Raw genomic sequence first — 25,899 nt, 5'->3', positions numbered from 1 at the left:
GGAGAGGTCCAAGGACAGAGCCTTTGGGGACCCAGACAGTAAGAGGAGTAGGAGAGAAGGAAGTAGAGTTGTAAGTGACACTGAAGGTGCGGTGAGCTAGGTTAGATTCGAACCAGTGGAGAGTACAGTCATGGAGACCAATTAAATAGAGTTTTTGATGAGGAGGGGGTGGTCAACTGTGTCAAAGGCAGCAGAGAGGTCCAAGAGTAAGAGTATGGAATAGTGGCCATTGGTTTTAGAGTCTGAGCAGCTGCATCCAAGTCTTACATCACCAAGTGCAATGCAAAGCATCGCATGCAGTGGTGTAAAGCACACAGCCACTGGACTCTAAAGCAGTGGAGACGTGTTCTCCAGAGTGATGAATGATGATTCTCTGTCTGGCAATCCGATGGACATGTCTGGGTTTGCCGGTTGCCAGGAGAACGGTATTTGCCTGACTGCATTGTGCTGAATATATAGGTTGGTGGAGGGAGGATTATGGTGCTTGTAAAGGTAGGCATCCCAATAGTTTTGGCAATATAGTGTGTGTATATATATATATATATATATATATATATTTTTTTTTTATTTTTTATTTTTTTTTTGCCAAAGGATTTGAATTTCTGTCCATCAGGTCCTGAGATTTACACAGCTCAGTCACACTCCACAGCCCTGTATGGCAGGGCACGAGACCTAGTCTTTTTTGTTGCAGTTTAGTAATTCAGTAATCAGGATTAAACAATGAAGGAGAAGCAGAAGATTGGGGAGTCCATCTCTCTGTCAGTCTTTCTTTCTATAAACATATTTCTTGCACTTTAACACAACTTATTGGTCCTTGTGATGCTCTTCCTCACTCACTCTAAGCTCTGCTGTACAAAGTCTGCAATAGGGTGATATCAAGTCAAATTCAGGCAGCTACATCTCTTGCAATTAAAGATGTATTCCTGAATAAAAATCTGCATTTATTAGTGTCTTTTATATCTGTCTGCAGTATAGCTTTAAGTTTAATGATCTCTGCATGTGTTTTGCCACAATACACACTAACACAAACAGTGGTGGGGTGCATCGTGATACCACTCATTTCTGAATTTTGAATGGCATTCCAATGAACCTTGCAAATGAAACCCCAGCGCATCACAATACACAGATGGGAACCATCAATTTGCAGATAGGTCCTTTATTTTTCGTACGTTGTAGCTGCCTTAACACAACATATTGCTATGCAGTGATACAAAGCAACATGTGAAGTGGCCTTAAATAATTGTTTTTGCTGCTAACTGGTGTCTATCATTATATTACCATATCATTACCAAGCTCCTAGATGTTTGTAATAATATGCATGACCGGCTGGGTCATGCACATATGTCATTAAATGTCAAGCTATTTTTTTTTAAACACAATTATATTAAGGGAATTGAGAAATCATTTTATTTTCACTACTGGTTATATGTTCCCCTTATTCATTTACTGTTATATGTCCATTCGCTAGCTGAGACGTTATACTATTCTATAAGGAATTTAAAAAAAACAGATATAATTATGTCTGACAGTATAATTTATGTTTAATAAGTTACTATGGCAGCAGCGAAGCTGGAGCTCTGATTATATTTCCCTTATTGCTCACACACTAATGGATACAAGTTGGATAAGTGAAATTGCAACTATAGCCCGTTCCTTTTTTCATATCATTAGCTCTGGGAGTTGGCTGCAGCTATGATACTAATTATGTATACATTACAAAAAAAAATTAAAAAGTTGCCAGGAGACTGCCAGTACATTCAATATTAGAAAAAGGGAAACAACCTGCTTATCAGACTGCAGAAAACTATAAATAAAATCTATATATACAGTATAAATATATTGTGACAAACAGCCCCTATGGAGCCTATGGAGTGTGACTTAGTTCAATGCATGTCCTTGTTTGCTCGCCGAACCACAACTATAATTGGCTTTGGGTATTTATAGTATAATTCTTGATTTTACTTAAATAAACTATAGAACCCAAAACCTTTTTTTTTTTTTAAAGGAGTCAAACCACACGAAATTGACAGTTTTCATTAGGTGTTGGCATGATGCATCCATAAAGCTGGGTTCACATCTGTCTGTGTCCACTTTCATCTGTGTTTTTTGCCCAGTTTTAACATGCATTGTATGTGCTTTTTTTGTGTTTTTTTACTCTATTGGGTATCATAGCACAAAATGCCAAAAAATTAGAACTGCCTAATTTTTTATAATGCAGTGCAATGCAGCACACCGATATGAATGGCCTCTGTCGAATTCATGTATTTTCATGGTGCATGTGTTTTTGTGTGTGTCAAAATGAAATTAGACCTAGAATATGTAGATTTGTAGATACCCAGATATTTGCAAAACAGGTCTCTGAAGATGACCAGCCTAGAGCTGGTAGGTTTTCTTATAAAAATTCATACAAAAATTTGCACGACGATTCTCAGTACATTTGATGGGTTGACAAATGTTGTATGAAAGTAGTTCAAAACTTTGCTTTAAAGTAAAGTTTTTTTTGCCAAAATAAATGTGCCAAATACTAAATAATGTGAATCTTCCATGGATAAAGTGCATAAATACATGATGCAACTCCCACCTTTTTTTTTTTTTTTTAAAGGAGTCAAACCACACAAAATTGACAGTTTTCATTAGGTGTTGGCATGATGCATCCATAAAGCTGGGTTCACATCTGTCTGTGTCCACTTTCATCTGTGTTTTTTGCCCAGTTTTAACATGCATTGTATGTGCTTTTTTTGTGTTTTTTTACTCTATTGGGTATCATAGCACAAAATGCCAAAAAATTAGAACTGCCTAATTTTTTATAATGCAGTGCAATGCAGCACACCGATATGAATGGCCTCTGTCGAATTCATGTATTTTCATGGTGCATGTGTTTTTGTGTGTGTCAAAATGAAATTAGACCTAGAATGTGTAGATTTGTAGATACCCAGATATTTGCAAAACAGGTCTCTGAAGATGACCAGCCTAGAGCTGGTAGGTTTTCTTATAAAAATTCATACACAAATTTGCACGACGATTCTCAGTACATTTGATGGGTTGACAAATGTTGTATGAAAGTAGTTCAAAACTTTGCTTTAAAGTAAAGTTTTTTTTGCCAAATGTGCCAAATACTAAATAATGTGAATCTTCCATGGATAAAGTGCATAAATACATGATGCAACTCCCACCTTTTTTTTTTTTTTTTAAAGGAGTCAAACCACACAAAATTGACAGTTTTCATTAGGTGTTGGCATGATGCATCCATAAAGCTGGGTTCACATCTGTCTGTGTCCACTTTCATCTGTGTTTTTTGCCCAGTTTTAACATGCATTGTATGTGCATTTTTGGTGTATTTTTACTCTATTGGGAATCATAGCACAAAATGCCACAAAATTAGAAATGCCTAATTTTTTATAATGCAGTGCAATGCAGCACACAGATATGAATGGCCTCTGTCGAATTCATGTATTTTCATGGTGCATGTGTTTTTGTGTGTGTCAAAATGAAATTAGACCTAGAATGTGTAGATTTGTAGATACCCAGATATTTGCAAAACAGGTCTCTGAAGATGACCAGCCTAAAGCTGGTAGGTTTTCTTATAAAAATTCATGCAAAAATTTGCACGACGATCCTCAGTACATTTGATGGGTTGACAAATGTTGTATGAAAGTAGTTCAAAACTTTGTTTGCTTTAAAGTAACGTTTTTTTTGCCAAAATAAATGTGCCAAATACTAAATAATGTGAATCTCCCATGGATAAAGTGCATAAATACATGATGCAATTCCCACCATAAATATTAAATGTAAAATACAAAATTCATATAACGTGAAATGTAATTAATTAATAGTTAAAAAGTTCATAAAAGTTCACCTCCGTTGCCCCAGTGATGACGTCCATTCGAACGAAATGCGTAGGTAAAAGTTACAGTGGTAGTGTCATCATGCCTGCCAGGGTACCAGATGCAGTGTATACGATATGCTTTAATGCTTCTTTTAGATGTAAGTATATATATAGTTTTAAATAAGCTTGCTTTTATGTAGTTCTCTGTAGTGACGTATTCTTAAATTGTGCTGGTCTAATCTTGATATGTGATGGTGGTATAAGAAGTACGGAGTGGTGATATTATTGGAGATATATCCCCCACTGCTGAGCTATTTGATTACGACCAGAGTTGAGTGGTCACCCATCCATCCCTAGAGGGGTTTCTCACTAAAGCATTGTTAGACCCTTTGCTATAGAGATCTATGCTTTAATATCATTCTTTCTAATGCTATGCTCAGCGGTGAAGATTGGAGACACGGGATCACTGTTATTATTGTCAGGCACACAACAGAGCACGTTTGTTTCATATAGCACTGCACTTGGTTGCTGTCCTACTTTTTCATGAACTTTTATTAACTTGTGGACTATTTATTTATTACATTTCCCTTTATATTAATTTTGTATTTAATATTTATTTAATATTTATGGTGGAAGTTTCTTCTTGCATTCATTCACTTTATTGAATCCGTGGTAGAATCAAATTATGTAGTATTTGCCAGCACAATACATTTATTTTGGTGGAATTATTTTGTATTATTGTGTGTAGATATAGTAAGTGCTGCTGTCATTTGTTTTTTCAGTATTCTTTACTGATTTATTGTTTGTGACACTTTAGCGCAGGATACCTCCTGTGTATATACAGTCATGGCCGAAATTGTTGGCACCCTTGATATTTTTCCTGAAAATCAAGTATTTCACACAAAAAAGGTATTGCATTAACACATGTTTTGCTATACACATGTTTATTCCCTTTGTATGTATTGGAACAAATATAAAACAGAGGCAGAAAAGCAAATATGACATAATGTCACACAAAACCCCAAAAATGGGCTGGACAAAAGTATTGGCACCCTTAACTTAATATTTGGTTGCACACCCTTTGGAAAACATAACTGAAATCAGTCGCTTCCTATAACCATCAATAAGCTTCTGACACCTCTCACCCGGAATTTTGGACCACTCTTCCTTTGCAAACAGCTCCAGGTCTCTCTTATTGGAAGGACACCTTTTCCCAACAGCAATTTTAAGATCTCTCCACAGGTGTTCAATGGGATTTAGATCTGGGCTCATTGCTGGCCACTTCAGAACTCTCCAGCGCTTCTTTGCCATCCATTTCTGAGTGCTTTTTGACGTATGTTTGGGGTCATTGTCCTGCTGGAAGACCCAGGATCTTGGACGCAAACCCAGCTTTCTGACACTGGGCCCTACAGTGCGACCCAAAATCCTTTGGTAATCCTCAGATTTCATGATGCCTTGCACACAGTCAAGGCACCCAGTGCCAGAGGCAGCAAAACAACCCCAAAACATCATTGAACCTCCACCATATTTTACCGTAGGTACTGTGTTTTGTTCTTTGTAGGCCTCATTCCGTTTTCGGTAAACAGTAGAATGATGTGCTTTACCGAAAAGCTCTATCTTGGTCTCATCTGTCCACAAGACGTTTTCCCAGAAGGCTTTTGGCTTACTCAAGTACATTTTGGCAAACTGTAGTCTTGCTTTTTTATGTCTCTGTGTCAGCAGTGGGGTCCTCCTGGGTCTCCTGCCATAGCGTTTCATTTCATTTAAATGTCGACGGATAGTTCGCGCTGACACTGATGCTCCCTGAGCCTGCAGGACAGCTTGAATGTCTTTGGAACATGTTTGGGGCTGCTTATCCACCATCCGGACTATTCTGCGTTGCAATCTTTCATCAATTTTCCTCATCCGTCCACGACCAGGGAGATTAGCTACAGTGCCATGGGTTGCAAACTTCTTGATAATGTTGCGCACTGTGGACAAAGGCAAATCTAGTTCTCTTGAGATGGACTTGTAACCTTGAGATTGTTGATATTTTGCCACAATTTTGGTTCTCAGGTCCTCAGACAGTTCTCGTCTCCTCTTTCTGTTGTCCATGCTTAGTGTGGCACAGACAGACACACAATGCAAAGGTTAAGTGAACGTCTCTCCTTTTTATCTGCTTTCAGGTGTGATTTCTATATTGCCCACACCTGTTACTTGCCCCAGGTGAGTTTACAGGAGCATCACATGCTTGTAACATTCTTATTTATCCGCAGTTGTGAAAGGGTGCCAATACTTTTGTCCAGCCCATTTTTGGAGGTTTGTGTGACATTATGTCGAATTTGCTTTCTTTCCTCCCTTTTTTTGTTTTGTCCCAATACACACAAAGGGAATAAACATGTGTATAGCAAAACATGTGTTAATGCAATACGTTTCGTGAGAAATACATGATTTCCTGGAGAAATATCAAGGGTGCCAACAATTTCGGCCATGACTGTATATATATATATATATTTTTTTTTTTTAATTAAAATAAAAAAGAGGTTATATCTTCGTGCTTGGTGCAATATTATTACACCAAGCAGCCCTGATCCTCTTCTTCGGAAGTCTCCCCACTGGTGTTGTCTGCTCTTCCTCTGCTGAGTGTGCCCCATAGCAAGCTGTGCGCTAAGGGGGCATCCGTGCTGTTAGGCTCCACAGCTAGACTGTGTGCGTCCATAGACAAACACAGCGTGGCTTGGCTACGTCCCCCACTCCCTACTCACAGGATTTGACTGAGAGCAACAGTCCCCCTGTTGCTCTCAGAGTCTCCTGTTAAGACGAGGAAGAGAGGAGAGCAGGATTGCAGACCGTACAGCATTGGATCGGTGGAGGAGTCAGGTAAGTGTTTAGGGATGGGGGAGGGTGGGAACAGTTAGTGGGGTACTAAAAATAAAAAATCTCATACAAATTTTAGTGTATAGGTAGCTTAAGCATAATGGCTGCTGTTAAACAGAAAATTAATTTAGCTCAAATAAGTTAACCCTTTGAGGACCAAGGGACGTATTTGTCCCATGTTTTTAGTTGCCTGTATCATCTGATTAAGAACTTAAAATACTTTCTTTTTTTTTTTGGTTTGAGTCAAAATATTAGTTCTTCTCAACAAATGGATCTAGCTTTTTGCCAATTATTTCATGAAATGGCGTAGTTACAGCAACTGAAGTGTACAAACTTTAAAAACAAAAAATTGATTCTTTTGGCGTTCTGTAATCTTATGGTCCTCAAAGGGTTAAAGTGAAACAAACCATTACAAATATGGCACCAGTTAGGTTAAAAAAAAACAACGTTCAAAATAGAGTCTAATGTTTTTTCATCCTACCTCCCACACTTGAAAGTTGGGTTAACCTTGTAATGGGTCTACTGAAGGGACAGCCATGCAGAGGTCATAAGATGTGTGTGAGGGTTTCACCTTGGCTGTATTAAAGTGCAGTTTTTTAAGCACTTTCAGCAGCTGATTAATCACTTACAGAGTAACAGCTATATTTCAATCCTTGCCTGTGTTCCGGTTTAAGCTGGTGCCATAACCACTGCCCCAGTCCAAGACAACTGTTTCCTGTTTCAGTGTGGCTCCTTTCTCTTGCAACATCCTGTGGAGCTACCCTTGCATGCTAGGACTACTAGAATGTCATCTCTGTACAATGTGTGCATCAACTGAAACAAAGCCTGCAGCTTAGGATAGCAAAGCACTCCCCTGTTCCCCCCTCCTTTCCCCCCTCCCTTCTCCAAATTAACACACTGACTCCGGACGGCACTGTCCACTGTTAACTCTTTCCTGTGAAGAGCAGAAGTTCAAGGAAGCAGTACTGAGGGAGCAGGAGCCAGCAGCATCGAACGTTGTGAATAATAAGTACTGGGGTAAAAAGTTTAACAAATAGTTTACTGGGGAATGCTTTTTTTTAAAGTGAACTTAGGGGGGATTTACTAAAACCGTTGCGCTCAGAATTGGGTACAGCTGTGCACAGTAGCCAATCAGCTTCTAACTTCAGCTTGTTCAGTTAAGCTCTGACAATGAAACCTGGAAGCTGATTGGTTTCTGTGCAGAGCTGCACCAGATTTTGCAGTTGCACCATGCAGTTTTTGTAAATAACCCTCTTAATGTATTAAACTAAAAAATGCTGAGGGTTTAATGTTACTTTAAGCACAAAAAACAGCTATTGTCATTGCTTGTGGATAAATAGCAAACAACAAAACTCATTTGGCTCCTCTAATTCTCACAATCCGGCTTTGGTTTGGACAGTCAAAGGTTAAATTGGAGTAAGACAATGCATGCTGATATAATGCTTTCATCAAGAATTAGTTTAATCATTTGGAGTATCAGACATCACAGCTATTTATTCCGCTTATAGTTTTTCTGTCATCAACAACCCATTGTTGCTATTGTTGTTTTTTGTTCCAAAAAATAATTAGTTTTTATGTTCCTAATTTTGATGTGTAATGCTAATTTTATTTCAGTGGACTCCACTAAGACAGCCTCCAGAGAAAAAGAAACCAGGGTCCAGACCTGTTTTCTCCCTCCTTGGCAGGTTAGATGCATTATCCAATAAAGTACACTCAGAAGACCCTCAGGAAAGGATTACCTTATCAGACATAACAGACCAGCATCCTTTTCCAGGTCAGACATTAACTGAATCATTCCTGTACATTGTACATTGTATAGAGCAGAGGCTAATAGTACTTTTGACATTGATAAATAAAATCCAGGGAATTATATATAAAAAACTGTGCAAAGTTTAAAGGCATTGTCCAAAGCTGCCAATTTGTTTCTTTATTTTCTTGTGGCACATTAAAAGAGAAGTTTGGGATTCATTAAAAAATAAAAATCACTGAAAACAATTTTGGACACCTGATCACTGAAAACAATCTCAGACACCTGTAATAATTAGATTGGCCGGAGAGCCCAATTTAAGGAAAAACTACTAAAGGAGGGTGTTCCACATTATCAAGCAGAGCACCATTTTCAAGCAATATGGGGAAGAAAAAAGATCTCTCTGCTGCCAAAAAGAGTGAAATAGTTCAATGCCTTGGACGAGGTATGAAAACAGTAGATATTTCACGAAAACGTAAGCGTGATCATCGCACTATTAAGAGATTTGTGGCTGATTCAGAGCACAGACGAGTTTGTGCAAATAAAGGCACATTGAGGAAGATTTCTGCCAGATCCATGCATCGGATCAAGAGAGCAGCTGCTAAAATACCATTACATAGCAGCAAACAGATATTTGAAGCTGCTTGTGCCTCTGGAGTCCCACAGACATCAAGGCGTAGAGTCCTCCAGAGTCTTGCAACTGTGCATAAACCTTCTATTCGGCCACCACTAACCAATGCTCACAAGCAGAAACGGCAGCATTGGGCAGAAAAATACATGAAGACTAATTTTCAAACAGTCCTGTTCAATGATGAGTGCCGTGCAACCCTGGATGGTCCAGATGGATGGAGTAGTGGATGGTTGGTGGACGGCCACCCTGTTCCAACAAGGCTGCGACGTCAGCATGGCGGTGGTGGAGTCATGTTTTGGGCTGGAATCATGGGAACAGAGCTAGTCGGCCCCTTTAGGGTCCCCAAAAGGTGTAAAGATGACCACTGCAAAGTATGTGGAGTTTATGACTGACCACTTTCTTCCCTGGTACTGAAGGAAGAACTATGCTTTCCGTAATAAAATCATCTTCATGCATGACAATGCACTATCTCATGCTGCAAAGAATACCTCTGCATCAATGGCTGTTATGGGGATAAAAGTAGAGAAAGTCATGGTGAGAACCTTTGGAACATCCTCAAGCAAATGATCTATGAGGGTGGGAGAAAGTTTACATCCAAACAGCAGCTCTGGGAGGCTATTCTGACATCTTGCAAACAAATTCAAGTAGAAACTGTCTAAAAACGCACAAGTTCAATGGATGCAAGACTTGTGAAGCTGCTATCAAATAAGGGGTCCTATGTTACAATGTAACGTGACCTGTTAAAATGTTTATAAAGTTAAAATGTTGTTAAAAGTTTGATTGAAATAGCTTTTGATTTCAGTGAATATGCTGCAAACACAACAAATGACAATTTTCAGTTCTTTACAACCTATAAAGTGTTTTGAAATTTACAGTGCGTAATAATTCGGAGCAGTGCATTGTAAGTTTTTTATGTTTAAAAAAAATACTGTTATCATTAGGAGGTTTGTTCAATAAAATTTGAATTGTAATCTTAATAACATAACTGGATAACATGAGAATTATGCTGGCTGTTATTTACATCAATTATTTAGGTAAATTTGAAAAATATAATTTGCATAATAATTTGGAACAGGGTGTAGTATTCGGCATCTTGGCTCTCTTGGTTTACATCTCAAGCTTAGTATCAACACATCCCAGTGCACATGCACTAACCACTGTACCTCTTGCAGCTGGTCTCTTTTCATGCAGCTTCCTGCTTCTCCATCTCTCACAGGCTCGGGACTCTTTTTCTCCTGGACAGCAAGTGAACTATGCACCTCTCTCTGCTCTTAACACACATTGACCCCTTTGGGAGGGTGGGGCACTGACCTCTAATCCTGTCTCTCCTAAGAATCCAGCAAACACCTGTGCCATTAGTGTGCTTGCTTTCCATAAACCCTGGCCTAGACTGACATTTTTCACAGTGGCATGGCCTCGCCCTGCCACAACAAGTCATCATTTGGATAGCTCAGATGAATTATTAACTGAATACATCAGACAAGCTCACAGCCAGCTACTATAGACAAGCTATCAGTCATCTACTTCTACAGAGGTATCAGCTCTTCATCAGATAAGTTGATACATTTCCAAAGTGAGATTAGTAGCCATTGTAGCAATCTGTGAAAAAAAGCTAAAAAAGCTTAGCTACTGCTGAAGCTTTTAGCCAAACTATGAGGAATAACTGACCATATACTACATTTCTAAGACACGATTACATCATCCAATTTGTCTTAATTCCTTCTTCAGATTATTCAATATTATATCAGTTCAGAATTTATACTGTATTTGTTTTCTCTCTTGAGATTATTCTCATGAAGTTACTTCTAAAAAGTTGAAATTTTGGGGGTGTGGCCTGTTCACAGAGAGAGATGGCTGCCTAGTCCATGAGCTCTGCTCCTACCTTGGACACAGAACCTCTAGCATTCGCCACCTCCACTCATCCCTTCAAACCGGAGGAGCCTGCTTCTAGTTGCCCACCATGTCCTTGCCATGCCACCATGATCTTGCAAAGAGATGTCCGAGCATCTATCACTCACATACATGGCAGGTTAGAGCAGCTAGAGCAATGCACTGACCACATTGAATAGGGAATGTGTGGGGTGGCAAAGGCTCACAATGCCGACACGCAAGTTGACCATGCAGAAACACTCTTTCACTTATGCCACAAATCGCCAGTCTGGAACTAAATAAAATTCTGTGGCATCCCTGAATCCATTACACCTGCTGAACTAGTGCTTATCTCCAAAAATTGTTTTGTAACCTACTCCCTTCATTGATAGCACAAGATTTGCTCTTTGATAGAGCACACAGAATACAAAAACCTAAACACCTGCCAGCCTCTGTCCCCATTCGCTTGAATAAATGTTTTCAATGTCAAAGAGCAACTAATGAGAGTAACTAGATCTATGTGTACACTACCGTACCCATACGCTAACATCTTCCTCTATAACAATATCTCAGTAGCTACTTCCCAGACACACAAGCCATTTGCAACAGTAACCTCTACGTATTTGTTCAAAGAGATATCCTTATCCACCATTGACCTAATTATGTGGTCTGACCATACTCATGTTTCTATCACCCTTTTCTCATCCAGTAGCCCCAAAAATAATATAGCCTGGTGAATGAACACCTCTTTTCTTGGCCACACATTATATCAGGACCAGATCAAGGATGAAATTACTTCACTCTGAATTCTGGCTCTATTACTAAACTTAAATTATTAAGGAACACCCACAAGTCAATCATCCAAGGGCTTTTTTTGAAACTTGGCATCCATGATAAAAGGAAATGTGCTGCTAATGTATGTAGGCCACATTTGCTTACTAGAAACTAGAAATAAAACCATTCCCACTGCTCACAATCTGGCCGAACATTCTAAAATTTGCACAGAATTCAGCTCTTATTTACATATAGGCTTTGTCTTTTATATTAGGTGCTTCTGACTTAATTGGTACACACCTGGCAAAGTACTCACCAACCAATAGAAATGTAAGGTTGTTCAAGCTCAAATCCCCTATTTAAGGAATGTGCAAGGGAGAAGGCTCACTAATCTCCCTGACATTGCCAGTTGATTTAGCTCAGGGGTCAGCAACCTGTGGATCACGATCTACCAGTAGATCAGGGCCAGGCGACTGGTAGATCACGGTCTGGGCTTGCTGACCCACCATCCTAGAGGATCAAACCGAGTGCAAAAAGTTGGAGCTGCAGTAAGCAGCAAAGCATAAGTGATGCCTCCTGTCCCATGAGGAGTGATACCAATTGCACTCTACCTCTTATCCTGGCTAGCGGTCTCCAGAGTGGTGGTAGCAGCAGGAAAGAAGAGATCTTCAGGTCAGTGGGAAGCAATACACTGGGCATAACAGTATTGGGCTGTTTAACACTGATGCACAGCGGTTTACCCACACCGTGGGTGCAGTGCAGTGAATCTGCAGCTTTCCCTTTATTATATCCTATAGGTTTGGTGCATTTTCAGAAAGTGCACCAAAGCTCCTCAACAGTAGACAGAGGCTCCTGTTCATTCATGAACTGAAGCACAATCAACTTAAAATACTTCAGTTATGTCTGGACACAGGAGTGATCACTTTCCATCCTGACAAATCCACTGTATCTGCAGTTGTCGACAGCTACAGGGGATGTCAGCAGCGATGCAGGATGAGGGGAACAGTGACAGGGGGGCACAAGGGGGAATCAGAACTGCAGGGAGAGGGATTGATGCAAGGGGGGGGGGAAGCAATTACAGAAGGATGCACTATGTCTCTGTCTCTCCTGGCAGTAGTTGAAAGCCAGTGGCACAGAGAGAAACCAGCTTTCAGCTGCTGCCGAGACCTGCACAGGGAATCCTTCTATAATTACCCCTTCGGCTGTTGCACCAATTTACCCTGCTGACTAGGCCCCCCCTGTGTACCAGAACCCCCTACAGGAGGACCGGAGGTCTCCCCCTATCGGCGGCCCTGAGTATGACAGAGGATTAAAAGGTAGGGTCTGGTTCCTACACAGATGGGAATTTTTCTGTGTAAGATCTTGGTGGTTCATAGGATTATTTCTCATTACAAGATAGCAGTAAAGCCTTGAGCTTGGGGAAGTACTCATGGGCAGGATGTATAGCTTTGTCTTAAATGTTCCTCTTGCATTTGATTAGAAAGCTACTGATGCCATTTTGCCATGTTATCTCTCTAAACTACAACAAATACTAAACTACTTAATCTGGGATGCAAAATGGCCACATCTAAAGGCCTTTCACATCAAACTTTGCAGTACCTTCCACTCGCTACTTTGGAACTCCTGTCTCCGGACCTACCGATACAACACTGGTCAAATTCAGGGATCCACAACATTTTACTACCTCTTGCACTATGCAACACTGGTGGAGTAAAAAAGAAAAAAAAAACAGTTCTCCACAGTTTCTCCAGATATGTGATATCTGCTATTTTCCATGACTGTATAATTCCCCTCTCCATTTGTTTCTGCCTGTCCTTCGCCTATGTTGTGGAAGGGTTGACAGCTTTTTTATTTTTGCATAGGGACAAAGTGGTGTATAGGCTTAGAGTATTACCTAGTTTGCATTGAGAAGAGGAGGAAAATGGCACATTAACTGTGCATAAAATGGCTGTTATGCACCCTTGAGGAGAAGGAGAAAAAGGGTGCATTGGCAGTAAAAAAAATAGCTGCTATGCACCCTTAAAGAGGAGAAAAAGTTCCAGGAACTTTCTACTAGATTACATGCAAGAGGTGACAGTGTAAGGAACTTTATAATAAATAGAAAACTAAATAATAAAGAGAAATCAAAAATATATAAATAGAAATAATAAAATAAAATCCAATAAATAGAAACAAGGCAAAATGCTGGCTGGGGATCTGCCACTGAGGGTTGCAGCTTGAAAAAAGTGGGTCTTAGACTGCCAAGTTTGGGGGTGATTATAGTGTATTACGCATCTCTCCCTCTATTGCATCTTATCCAAACTGCATACTATCCAGTCACTGTACAATATTTGTGGCTATTGTCTCTGAAATAATGTGCTCTAATATTTATTTCAGAATAAAACCTGCCATGTTTCCTCCACTTATAATATGGCCTAACTAAGTTGCTTACATGCTATCTAACCCTTGAACAATATTTGTGGCTGTTGTCTCTCAGATATTACACACAAAAACCTGCCTTGTTTATTTTTCTATTTGCTGAATACCCAAATGCTTGCATACTGTCCTGACAATAGCCAGTTTCTACCAAACCTGAAGCCTATATTTTGAATATTTTTGGAATAATTAATGGTATATGTATGAGAGGGGGTTTGGGGAATGTGGGGTTGTGGTTTTAAAGTATTTTTTCACACTCCGTTTTGACATTTTGGTAAACTTTTAAGACAATGCAGTGTGGTACTGCGAATAAAAGAAGCCCACAAACTATATCATTAAACTATTTTGCCACTGGCTAGTTTGTCCAGTTGAAGGCTTTAGTTTTTTTTAGGGGTAAACTTTCCTATGACTTTTAGATGCACTGTGGCTGCTACTTTCAACATACATATTTGAAGTGTGTAGTTAAAAATATTGATATTTTTCACACATCACCCTAGAAATTCACATTTTAAAAGGAGTCCCCTCTCCACACTGTACAGTATTTGTAAAAATATTGTTTTTGCATTGATACACATGCCTTATAGTAGTGCCAAACTCTCCATGTCCTTTTTGACATTCCCTTGCTTATTAGCCTTGAAAATGTCCAGAATTGACCAAAGGTAACCCCCACAGGCAATAGTGGGATTTAGTTGTAAGAGCCCAATTTTTAGACTTCACTGAGGGTTCAAGAAAGCTCAGACACATTCACCATTCTGACTTCTTACCTGTGTAAGGTCAGATTTCTCACTATTCCTTTTTGTTTGTTCTCTGCTTATTTAGCTTTTTCTTGTTAGTTACTGGACCAGATCCTAAATTATGTCTTCTATTCTTAACTAAAGCAAAGAGTGCTTCTGAAAGACTAACATTTCAGTTTAGGCATTTGCTGGCAGTGTCACATTTACCCCTAAAGCAGGTGGTCAGGCACTATAGCTGGCTTCTGTGTTCTTCACCTATAGCAGCTCCTTGTCACATAAGGCAAGCAGGTCTACCGGTACTCCGTTGCCCCCAGGACTTATACACAATGCTATAGTGCCTGGCTACCATGTTGGGGCAGGTGCAAACTGAGCACAGCAAAGGTACTTGCAGTTGGTAGACAGGAAGAATGGTTCAATGACAATCCAGGTACAAGGCAGGCAAGCTTCAGAGTAGTCAGGGTCCAATCTGTAGTCAAAAGGCTGGCAAAGTTCAGAGAAAGTCAATATCCGATCCAATGTCATAAACAGGGGAATCCAAACAGCAGAGCAGGACAGATGGACAGGGAGCTTGAGCACGTATTACACACTCAATCACAAGCATGAGACTGCAAGCATGGCTGGCCTAATCAAGTTTGGTCTCCACCCAGAGACTTGCAACATCAATCACCTTACAAGTGGACAGACAGACAGGAATGCATCATAGCCAAAACCAGGATGCTGGAATGAGACCAGCAGCTGACATGAACAGGAGTGCTACAAGCTTCTGACAGCAAGATCTTTGTCAGATTTAGAAAAGCTTACAGTTGTATATTGTAAACCCAAGGAGGATACAGGTGGACATATGATGCTAGAGTCGAATGTTTGAAGTGGTTAAATAAACATGGACTTCATTCACAGTGTGCTTAGTATCCTTTTTCATCCATGACTTATATACATTTATATAGTATTATAATATAAATTATTTGAAAATATGCTGCCTGCAGTAAGATAGTCAAGTAGCAGTAACCTAGCTACCTAATACATACTATTGTAAGGAATACAACTATTATGTCTGCAGAAGCAGGGCTATTCTTTTCTGCAGTATGTATGAGACAGTGTTTGCAGAATTCTGATTAACTCTATAAATATTGTTGTGCAACAGAAATATTGAGGTAAGATGTGATTTTTACATGTTCAATCTGTCTCTGGATTTTTGATAAATTTACATTTAGTTACTTAAAAAAGTGTTTACAGAGGATTGTTAATTTGTATAGTTTGGAATGCAATCAGTTCACCATTATAGTTTTTTTAAAGTACAAATGAGCATAGAAGCTTTTAATATCAGCTTAATGATCCATATTTATTTTATGAAGCAGCATGGAATCATTGAACATAAAGATTAAAAGTATATTTTACTTATAATGAATGTCACAGGCAATGAGCTCACACAGAGTTTCAACAGAAATATCCCAAAAGAAGCAAGGGGAAGTTATCCAAGTCCTGAACAATGCTCACTGCGAATGGTTAATGCTCTTCTGAAGGTATCTGTTACTTAAATTAATCTTTTGCTTTTAGAAACATACTATTGAATTGTTTGGATCCAACCACTGAGTATAGTGTCAGCCGGGCATGGTTTTCCTGTTTAAAATAAGGGCCCTCTTGACATTCTGCAGTACCTGAGGGCATTGAGTTATCCTTATAAACTGACCCATAACAGCTTGGTAAAAATAATGTTCTTTAGCAAGGAACAAACATTCCTCATTAATTATTATACCACCAAAGTTAGTGTGTGCTGTAAATTGCCTCCAGCATTGTTTCTGTTTCTTCATGCTGGCTGCTGCCATTTTTCCTGAAGCCCAGAGCCTCTGAGCAGCAGTAAATATTTAGGCTGTCAGCAAATCCTACTCTATAAAATTTGGTACAGTGCCTAAAAATAGAAAGCAACTGAGCATGTACAGAGCAGGCTGAGACAATGTATCACTGCATTTTAAATAGTATAGGCAACCTATTTTTAATGTTTTACATAGCTATACCTGTATGTAGAGATCTAGCAGGTCTAAATTTCCTCACAATTTTCCACTTTAGAATATGCTTGTTGTTTATACCAAGGTAGAATCTACAAGTGTAATATCCAATGGACATCTTTTGGTCTTCCTGTTCTTATCCTGTACCAGGTACACAAACCTGAAAAAAGTAAATTTGTAATAGCAATTTGTTTCTTTCTACAACTGTTTGAACAGTTAGGTGAAAGTCACAACTTGGTGTGAGATGGAGAGTTGCTACTATTTTATTTTTGGGTATTGCTGGCATGATCCAAAAAACATTAGTGTTTTAAATAAATTAGAGTGTCCAAACATAAATTAGTGTCCAAAAAAATATATATATCTTCAGTGACTTGAACCAATTGTGAGAAATCCACCACCAAAGGAGATTAAATGAACTCACCAGAGCTAATGGCTGGTCAGATTATAAACCAGCAACAGCGCTTGTGCTCTGGGAGCAATGAACCCGATGTCCAAATAGATATGGTGATGTTTCAGATACTTCCAGATAATAATCACAGCCAAACAACTTTGCAGCCCAAGCTCTTATGATGAACTTCTCCACTCTGTCTCATACCTTCATGAGAGCATGCAGTACACTCAGGGACAAAAAAGAGAACATAATGGTGCAATATGTTTTTTTCATTTATCTCTTTAATAAAAAAGGTATAAGGAAACTCACAAACAAGGTGTCCAACAGACACCAGCTTCAATCGCAAAAAAGGGTTGAGATACAGTTAACGCTCACCGCAGATCTCTCCCATACAGCACAGACCAGCAAGGCTCTCTAACATCCACATCAAATAGGCTACGCCCAACCGGTTTCGTCACACCGACATCATCAAGGGGCGGTACTGCCCCTTGATGACGTCGGTGTGACGAAACCGGTTGGGCGTAGCCTATTTGATGTGGATGTTAGAGAACCTTGCTGGTCTGTGCTGTATGGGAGAGATCTGCGGTGAGCGTTAACTGTATCTCAACCCTTTTTTGCGATTGAAGCTGGTGTCTGTTGGACACCTTGTTTGTGAGTTTCCTTATACCTTTTTTATTAAAGAGATAAATGAAAAAAACATATTGCACCATTATGTTCTCTTTTTTGTCCCTGAGTGTACTGCATGCTCTCATGGAGGTATGAGACAGAGTGGAGAAGTTCATCATAAGAGCTTGGGCTGCAAAGTTGTTTGGCTGTGATTATTATCTGGAAGTATCTGAAACATCACCATATCTATTTGGACATCGGGTTCATTGCTCCCAGAGCACAAGCGCTGTTGCTGGTTTATAATCTGACCAGCCATTAGCTCTGGTGAGTTCATTTAATCTCCTTTGGTGGTGGATTTCTCACAATTGGTTCAAGTCACTGAAGATATATATATTTTTTTGGACACTAATTTATGTTTGGACACTCTAATTTATTTAAAACACTAATGTTTTTTGGATGATGACATACACTTTTGTATACGTTTGTTATTAGCGCATACCTTTTAATTTGGATTATTGTTGCCAAAATTTATTTTGGGTGGGATATGCTGCTGACACTTTGGTGTTTTTGTAAGTGGCGCTTTTTTCTTCTTTTTTAATTTGGTATTGCTGGCATGCCTTGTATCTAGTTACAGAACATTAAAGTGTTCATAAAGACCATTTTTTTATTATAATAAAAAAGATGCTATACTGTATTTATCTGCTCTGTGCAATGCTATTGCACAGAGCAGTCCCTTCTGGAGTTCACTGCTGGTGTTATCTGCTCCTACTTACCTGCATGTGCCCCCATAGCAAGCTGTGTGCTATGGGGGCATATGCATGACTGTGCTCAGGACCCAGGCTGGCTCCTGCTACTGCCTGAATCTCCTGTAAGACCGGGAAGTGAAGGGAGAAGAGCTGCAGCCGAAAAGTGCGGGGTCACTGACAGGCTCAGATAAGTGTTTGGGGGGGGTGATTTTTTTTTACTCTAATGTAGGCTAATGTATTCGGGTAAACAATCTTAGACTTTAGAAACACTTTAATGCCCTTGATAGTAGAATAATAGACATCTCAATGATATATTAAACCTGTGTGGGTATGAGTAGGCTTGCCATTGACCACACAGGATATTTTGACTGGCAACAAAATGTATATTGCTTAAACACATATATACAGTTAGGTCAATATATATTTGGACACAGGCACAATTTTAGATTTTTCAGTTATTTACCAAAACATATTTAAGCTATAGTTATATAATGGGTATGGACTGCAAGTGCACACTCTCAGGTTTACTTTGAGGGTATGTACATCCAAATTGGAGGAAGGGTTTAGGAGTTACAGCTCTTAAGAGTAGCCATCCCCCTTTTATGCTGTGCAAAGAGATACACAGCAGCATGTTATTGCTGGCAGGAGAGAGACCTGTGTTGTTTACACACAGGTCTCTCCCCTGTCACTGTTTTTCATCGATCACTGGGTGCTGGCAGGGAATCTCCGGCCTGGACCCAGTGATCAATATCTGTAGCCGCCAATGGTGGCACGCACAGGGCAGCGCGAGTGCGCGCCTGCGCCCCCTACCCCCCTGTAGAAGTATTTCTACTATAGGGTGGCGGGGAAGCAGTTAATAAACAAGCAGTTACTTCAATGTGTTTTGCAGTCAGTTCCAACAGGAACATGCACTATTTGAGAGCACATGTTTGCTCAGGAGGGGGTCATAAGACATCCATAGGATCCCGACAATACTATGTATTGCAGAAGAAGAAATAAGAGGAGCAAATGTACAGACATTTATTCACCCTGAGCCACATGCATGCCTTTAGCACAGTCATAATTTTGAATTTTTAAAAAAAATTTGGAGAATTTGGTCCAGTTTCTGACATCCTAGGGCTGCAGTGCTTGGGTATCCTCTTGTGTTCACCATCACTAGTAAAATGAAAAAGTGTCAGCACATTTCTCCTGTGGTCCAAAATTTGCATCCTTTTGTTGGACTAGGGCAGTAAGTGAGCCTGCTGCCACAGGAATCCTATGACTGTCTTGCGACCTCCTCTTGAGCAGACGTGTCTTCTCTGATATAATCGTTATATCAAGACACCTGTAAATCATATTGAAGAATGTGCTGTGTGGTAAATCTTTCACTTTTTTAATTGATCTTTGGATTTTAAAACAATCTGTGTTATTATAGTAAAACATATTGGCTTTAATTACTGCTACATTTTTTGACACCAAAAAGTCCCACAATTTTCATATTTGCTTAGATCACTTATACTCAAGAAATGTTTAATATTAAAAAAAAAAAAAAAAAAAAAAAAAAAAAAGTGTACAGGGGTGCTTGCACTGATTTCAGGGGGCCATCCTGCCAAACCCCATTCATCACCATATACAGTTGTGCTCAAAAGTTTGTATATCCTGGCAGAAATTGTATTATTTTGGCAATAATGAAAATATGACTGATCATGCCAAACAACTGTCTTTTATTTAAGGACAGTGATTATATGAAGCCATTTTTGGTTCCTTTTTAAATCATATGATAACAGAAATTACGCAAGTGGCCCTAATCAAACGTTTACATACCTTTGAATGTTTGGCCTTGGTACAGACACACAAGATGACACACACAGGTTAAAATGACGATTACACGTTAATTTCCCACAGGTGTGGCTTTTTAAATTGCAATTAGTGACTGTATATAATTATTTAATGAGTTTGTTAGCTCTCCCGTGGATGCACCGAGCAAGCTAGATACCGTGCAATGGGGAGCAGAAAAGAACCATCAAAAGACCTGAGTAACAAAGTAATGGAACCTTATAAAGATGGAAAAGGGTATGAAAAGGTATCCAAAGCCTCGAACGTGCCAGTCAGTACTGTTCAATCACTTATTAGATTTCGTTGCCAGAGCCATTTTATGCATATTTTACACCCATGTTTAAAAAATCTTTTTAGACCTCAAGATTACATTATATATTTTCTGAAAGCAGACACCCTAAAGAATAAAATAATGGCAGTTCCAATTTTGTATGTCATGCGATATTATTGCAAAAAACACACTAAGGTGAATTGTAGGGTAAAAAAACACAATAGATTACCCATATTTTTGTTAAAATATAAAAGACGAGGTTGCGCTGAGTAAATAGATACCCAACATGTCAAACCTTAAATTTGTGTACCTGTGGCAACAAACTTCAGTACCCTATATTTTCTATAGGCGATGCTTCAACAGCCCCTACAGGTCATCAGCTTAGTGTTACGGAGGAGTTATTGTGCTATAACTATTGCTCTCACTCTGGTGTGTGGCAATAAGTAACGTGTGTCGCAATCAACCTTTCCATGTGTAGGCAACCCCGGCGTGTGTGTTTAGGTTCGTATGTACTTACAGTATATGTGGGGGTGGGGCCTCAAAAGTTTTTTGGGGGGATGTTATGTGCTTGGGTGTAACTTTATTTTTTTGCAATACATTTTTTAACTTCTTTTTTCATCACATAGGGGTTACTAATTCCCCATTTGTGTTACTTTTAGTTTTCCACATATTGCACAAACTTGGAAGTGCAAAAGAATCACAAATATGTTGTTTATCAATTGTTTTCTATACCAAGCTGCAATGGTAAACCAGTAGGGCTAGCAATTAAAGAGACATTTTATACTTATATGTAGTGCTCACCCCCGAAGGAGCACGCTGTTTAGGTCCCAAAGTTCTTTCCCAGTAGACGCATCTGCAGCCTGGCACACAGTCACAATCACTCCTTTGGCTCATTAATCAGTCTAGGGTATGTTGCTCTGATGTTTTATTGCAGAACGTGAACTTGGATAGTTAAAGGGTAACTGTGGGATACTCCAGCAGTGTTAAACAGCAACATGAGGATACTATTGTTACATAGTTACATAGTTAGTCTGGCTGAAAAAAAAGTCCATCCAGTTCAACCATTAAAATAATAATGAAAAAAAAGTTATAATCCTATACCCACAGTTGATCCAGATCTTCTTCCTAAGAATCTGAGCACTGTCCTTGCAGCAGCAAATATTGAGTTGAGCTACACTTAGACACCAAGCACAATATCCCTTTAGATAACACTGACTCTAATACAAGAGGGATAATAGCAGCACAAGGTAACTTGGATCTCTCACACCTGTCTGTACTCCCTAATGTCCTTGTATATTTGGATGCCTCCTTCCAATAGCTTCCAGAATTCTTCACATCAGATCCTCAAAATAAAGTCCCTTATTCAGCTCCAGTGGATTTCAGCAGAATAGGCCCCCAGCTATCATAGTTGGGACCTCGATGAACAGCAGACACATGGCAGGCCTACCCAGAAGGGCAGCAGCCCTCCAGGCTGGGAACTCCTCTTCCAGGACAAGAACCCCTCTGCTCCAAGTCTGAGTATTTATGTTCCCATCCAGGAACCATCTGGGCACCTCTCAGCTGGCTACATAAGTAATCAGCTGCTGCCATTGTCCAGAACCCTCCAGACAGATAGGGGGAAGCAGTCAACCCCGCAGCCAGCAAAACACAGAACAGACCAAATAATCACATGCAGCTTAACGGAATACAGTGAGCCAGTAAGTAAATTTACCTAACCTAGCACCTATCTAGGAGGGTGATACATAGAAATCAGTGGACATGTGTCAATTTTTAGACACATTCAGATATAACAAACAAAACTGAGCCTCAAATTTTGCAGATTGGCATCATCGAAAAAATCATTTAAAACCTAACTTTAGATGCAGTGTTTTTAAAACATTTTTAAAAACCTTTTAATATTTTATACTATTCATTAAATCTATTATTCATTTTTTTTTGCTTAGCTAGCAGTTACAAAGCTCCAGTGAGCTGGTGCCAGACAGTACAGCAGGAGCTGCATTTCAGGCTCCCTGCTGCATTATAACGATGTCTATGACAGACACTAGTTCAGGTGCTGTGCCTCCACCCCATCCCTCTGCTGTGCCATTTACCAAGCAAAGCTGCAGAATCATCATTATGTTCCCACTGTACTGTCTAACACACGCTCACTGGAGATTTGCTGGCTAAGTAAAAAATCAATAATGATATATTATTTTAAATTAATATTTTAAATTATATTATGATTTAGAATATTAAAAGGTTTTTTAAATTTTTTAAAAATGCTATGCCTGGAGTTGGGCTTAAATAACCGTACTAATAATGAGATTGTATAAAGAAGGAAGCCTCTTAAATGCCAAATCTAAAGCACTGCTGAGAGACATATCATTTAGAGCTATATATAGCGTTCAAGCCATTGGTTTGCTTGAATGTAGATAACTTTATTATTCATGACCCTCGAAGACAGAATTTTAAATAAATGTTACTCATAATTTTAAAATAAATAACAATGATTTAAGACACATTCTAAGCGATCTTTTGAGGATTCATCAATATTCATTTCTGTTTTGGGGCATGGTCCTTTCAGCTCCGCCTGCAGGCATATAAAGCAATGTAGCCATGCATGACAATCCAACGCACTGAAATGAAATTGTGTTAAACTCAGTGGCTTCTATAAATAACATCTTTTGCACAGAGAACAGATTTTATTTTGTAAATGGAAAAAAATAAACTCACTCTCTGAAGACAGCTTGTACACTGGTCAAATTACATAACGCATAGCGAAAAACAATAAATAAACTGAAAAAGTGTGATTTTATCTCATGGTTGTTTTGCTTTCTGTATTCTGTACTAGCAATAGATGACAGTAGTCCATTTTTTTTAGTTGGTTGCTAATCCCCAATGATGATCATTATTGCGGTAACTAAAGTCAGAGCACTGGCTACAACAGACACCTTTTATTAGATATCAAAGAAAGTAGGATTTAAGAACTGTGGTTGTCAGGCTCAGTAAAACCAAGTAGCTTGAGTATATTTTTTATTCTTTAGACAAGTGTTCTTTTTACTGTAAAATAGAAGGCTGTGCAGAATTTAACCTCTTGGTGCCGGCGCCTCCCGACCCTTTAAGAGTTTCAGAAGCTGGGAAGCAAGGCGCGGTTTTAGGGTCATGTCACATGATCGGAAAAGGTCTAAATCGAAAGAGGAGATCGGGACCTTTCTGGGAGTCGCGGACATATGTGCTGGGAGCACACAGGGCACGCGCTCTCAGCACACATGTATTTTCTAACTGCACGCAAATATGTGGTCACTCAGTGTCAAGGCCCAGACGCTGCATATTTATTTATGTCAGGTACTTATATAGCACTGTAAATTTACGCAGTGCTTTACATATATATTGTACATTCACATCAGTCCCTAACCCTCAAGGGGTGTACAATCTAAGGTCCCTAACTTACATTCATACATAGACATACTAGGGACAATGTAGACAGGATCCAATTAACCTACCAGCATGTCTTTGGAGTGTGGGAGGAAACCGGAGTACCCAGAGGAAACCCACGCAAGCACAGGGAGAACATGCAAACTCCAGGCAGGTGGTGCCGCGGCTGGGATTTGAACCAACAACCCTAGTACTGCTAGGCGGAAGTGCTAACCATTTAGCCACTGTGCTGCCCATATTTGCGTGCAATCGGCATCAAGGGATTAAACAGTACATTTAGGGTTAGTTCACACCAGAACCATGCAGGAATATGATGCCATTTCTGAGTGTTACCCTGCAGTGTGATGTTCAGTCCATTAATTTGAATTGGCTGAAATAGCACCAGATCGCAGATGTGCTACTTTAGAATAATGCGCTGCACCAACTCGCATAGTACCTTGATCTGGAGTCTAAAAATTTACCGCTTTACCGATCTGCTTTTGGGGTGGTTGTTAACATTTACTGGCACCTGCAGCAGATTACAAAGGCAGTGCGTTTTGAACACAGTGTGGGAAAAGCACACAGAAAACAGCTTTCCCACACCATGTTCTGGTGTGAACTGGCCTTACATTTAAAATGGACTAGGCTACAAAGTATCTATGAAACCGCAATAAAGATTTACTTTTATAATGATAAATATTATTGCATGAACCTGTTGAGCTTCAGGGCCATTTTCATTTGATAACTATAGGGCTATTATTCAGCAAATTATTGCTATGACTACTTTTGATACAGAATTAAAACATATACTGTTTATTTGGGTGGAGGGGGTTCTTTTAGTGGTGTTCTCTTTAAAGAGTTAATTAATTTTCTATATATTTCAAGTATATATTTAAAGGCAATAAAAGTAAAAAGTAGAAAAAGATACACTTTTTCCAGTTTGACCTTATAAAACATTTGTTGGATGAATGTCAGAAGCACTCATCCAGACTGCATAGATTTTACTCTTATTTTCTCAAATACTTTGACTTCCTAGAATTATCTAGCGGCCAAATTGTGATATATTTTTATGAAATAGCTCAATCAGAAACTAATACCAAATTTTGGCTACTAGATAGTGTCATGTGCTGGGGATTGAACATGGGTCCTTCTGCCATTGGGGAGCCTGGGTCTTGTAGTATACATTTTGCATAGTACCTCTGCTCCTAGTACACTCTAGCCCCACCTGTCTCACAGCTGCAATCAGTCCACAATAAGATCAACTTCAATTGCAGGACTTCCTTTGGACTGTGCCCATTGGTTGGATCTGTTTTCCTGGGTGTGCTATGCTTCTGAGCTACTGAACTTCTGGACTTTAATCTTTGCCTGATTCCTGGATTACTCTCTTTGCCTGACGATTCTACCTTACTCTGCCATTCTGTGTATGACCCTGCCTGTTCCCGACCACGGTTCCAGATTCTGAATTAATGGCATTATGGATACTGGAATTTTTTTTTACTAGTAATGGTGGCGATCAGCGACTTATTGAGGGACTGCGGCGGACATTCTGACACTGAGGGGAACTGATTTGGTGTCATTGACATCCCCAGTGACACCAATACAGTGATCAGTGCTAAAAAAAGTACTGACGCTGTACTAATGACACTGGGCAGGAAGGGGTTAACATGAGGAGCAATCAAAGGGTTAATTGTGTGCAGGGAGTGTTTTACATAGGGGGTGGTGTGTGTAGGCTTTACTGTAATCACACTGCTCTGGATGGCTGTGCTGTGCCATCCACAGCTCCATGCACACTTGTTTTTTTAATTCCTAGAAGCTGTTATCA

At 39.5% G+C, this 25,899-nt stretch overlaps 1 protein-coding gene across 1 annotated transcript in view; it reads left to right on the top strand.

Moving 5' to 3' along the window:
• LOC149471981 (uncharacterized) overlaps nucleotides 1-25,899 on the top strand; it is a 344,746-nt gene that overhangs the window by 61,228 nt on the left and 257,619 nt on the right. The window contains exons 4-5 of the mRNA XM_089652739.1: nucleotides 8,297-8,456; nucleotides 16,266-16,372. Coding sequence (XP_089508865.1) covers nucleotides 8,297-8,456; nucleotides 16,266-16,372 — 267 coding nt within the window. The remainder of the gene's footprint in view (nucleotides 1-8,296; nucleotides 8,457-16,265; nucleotides 16,373-25,899) is intronic.

Source organism: Staurois parvus, unplaced genomic scaffold (assembly GCF_062004578.1).
Source record: "Staurois parvus isolate SC_StPar_1 unplaced genomic scaffold, SC_StPar_1.0 ptg000025l, whole genome shotgun sequence".
Taxonomy (NCBI): domain Eukaryota; kingdom Metazoa; phylum Chordata; class Amphibia; order Anura; family Ranidae; genus Staurois; species Staurois parvus.
Note: the sequence above shows the minus strand (reverse complement) of the source record. Positions and strands in the feature narration are given on the sequence as shown.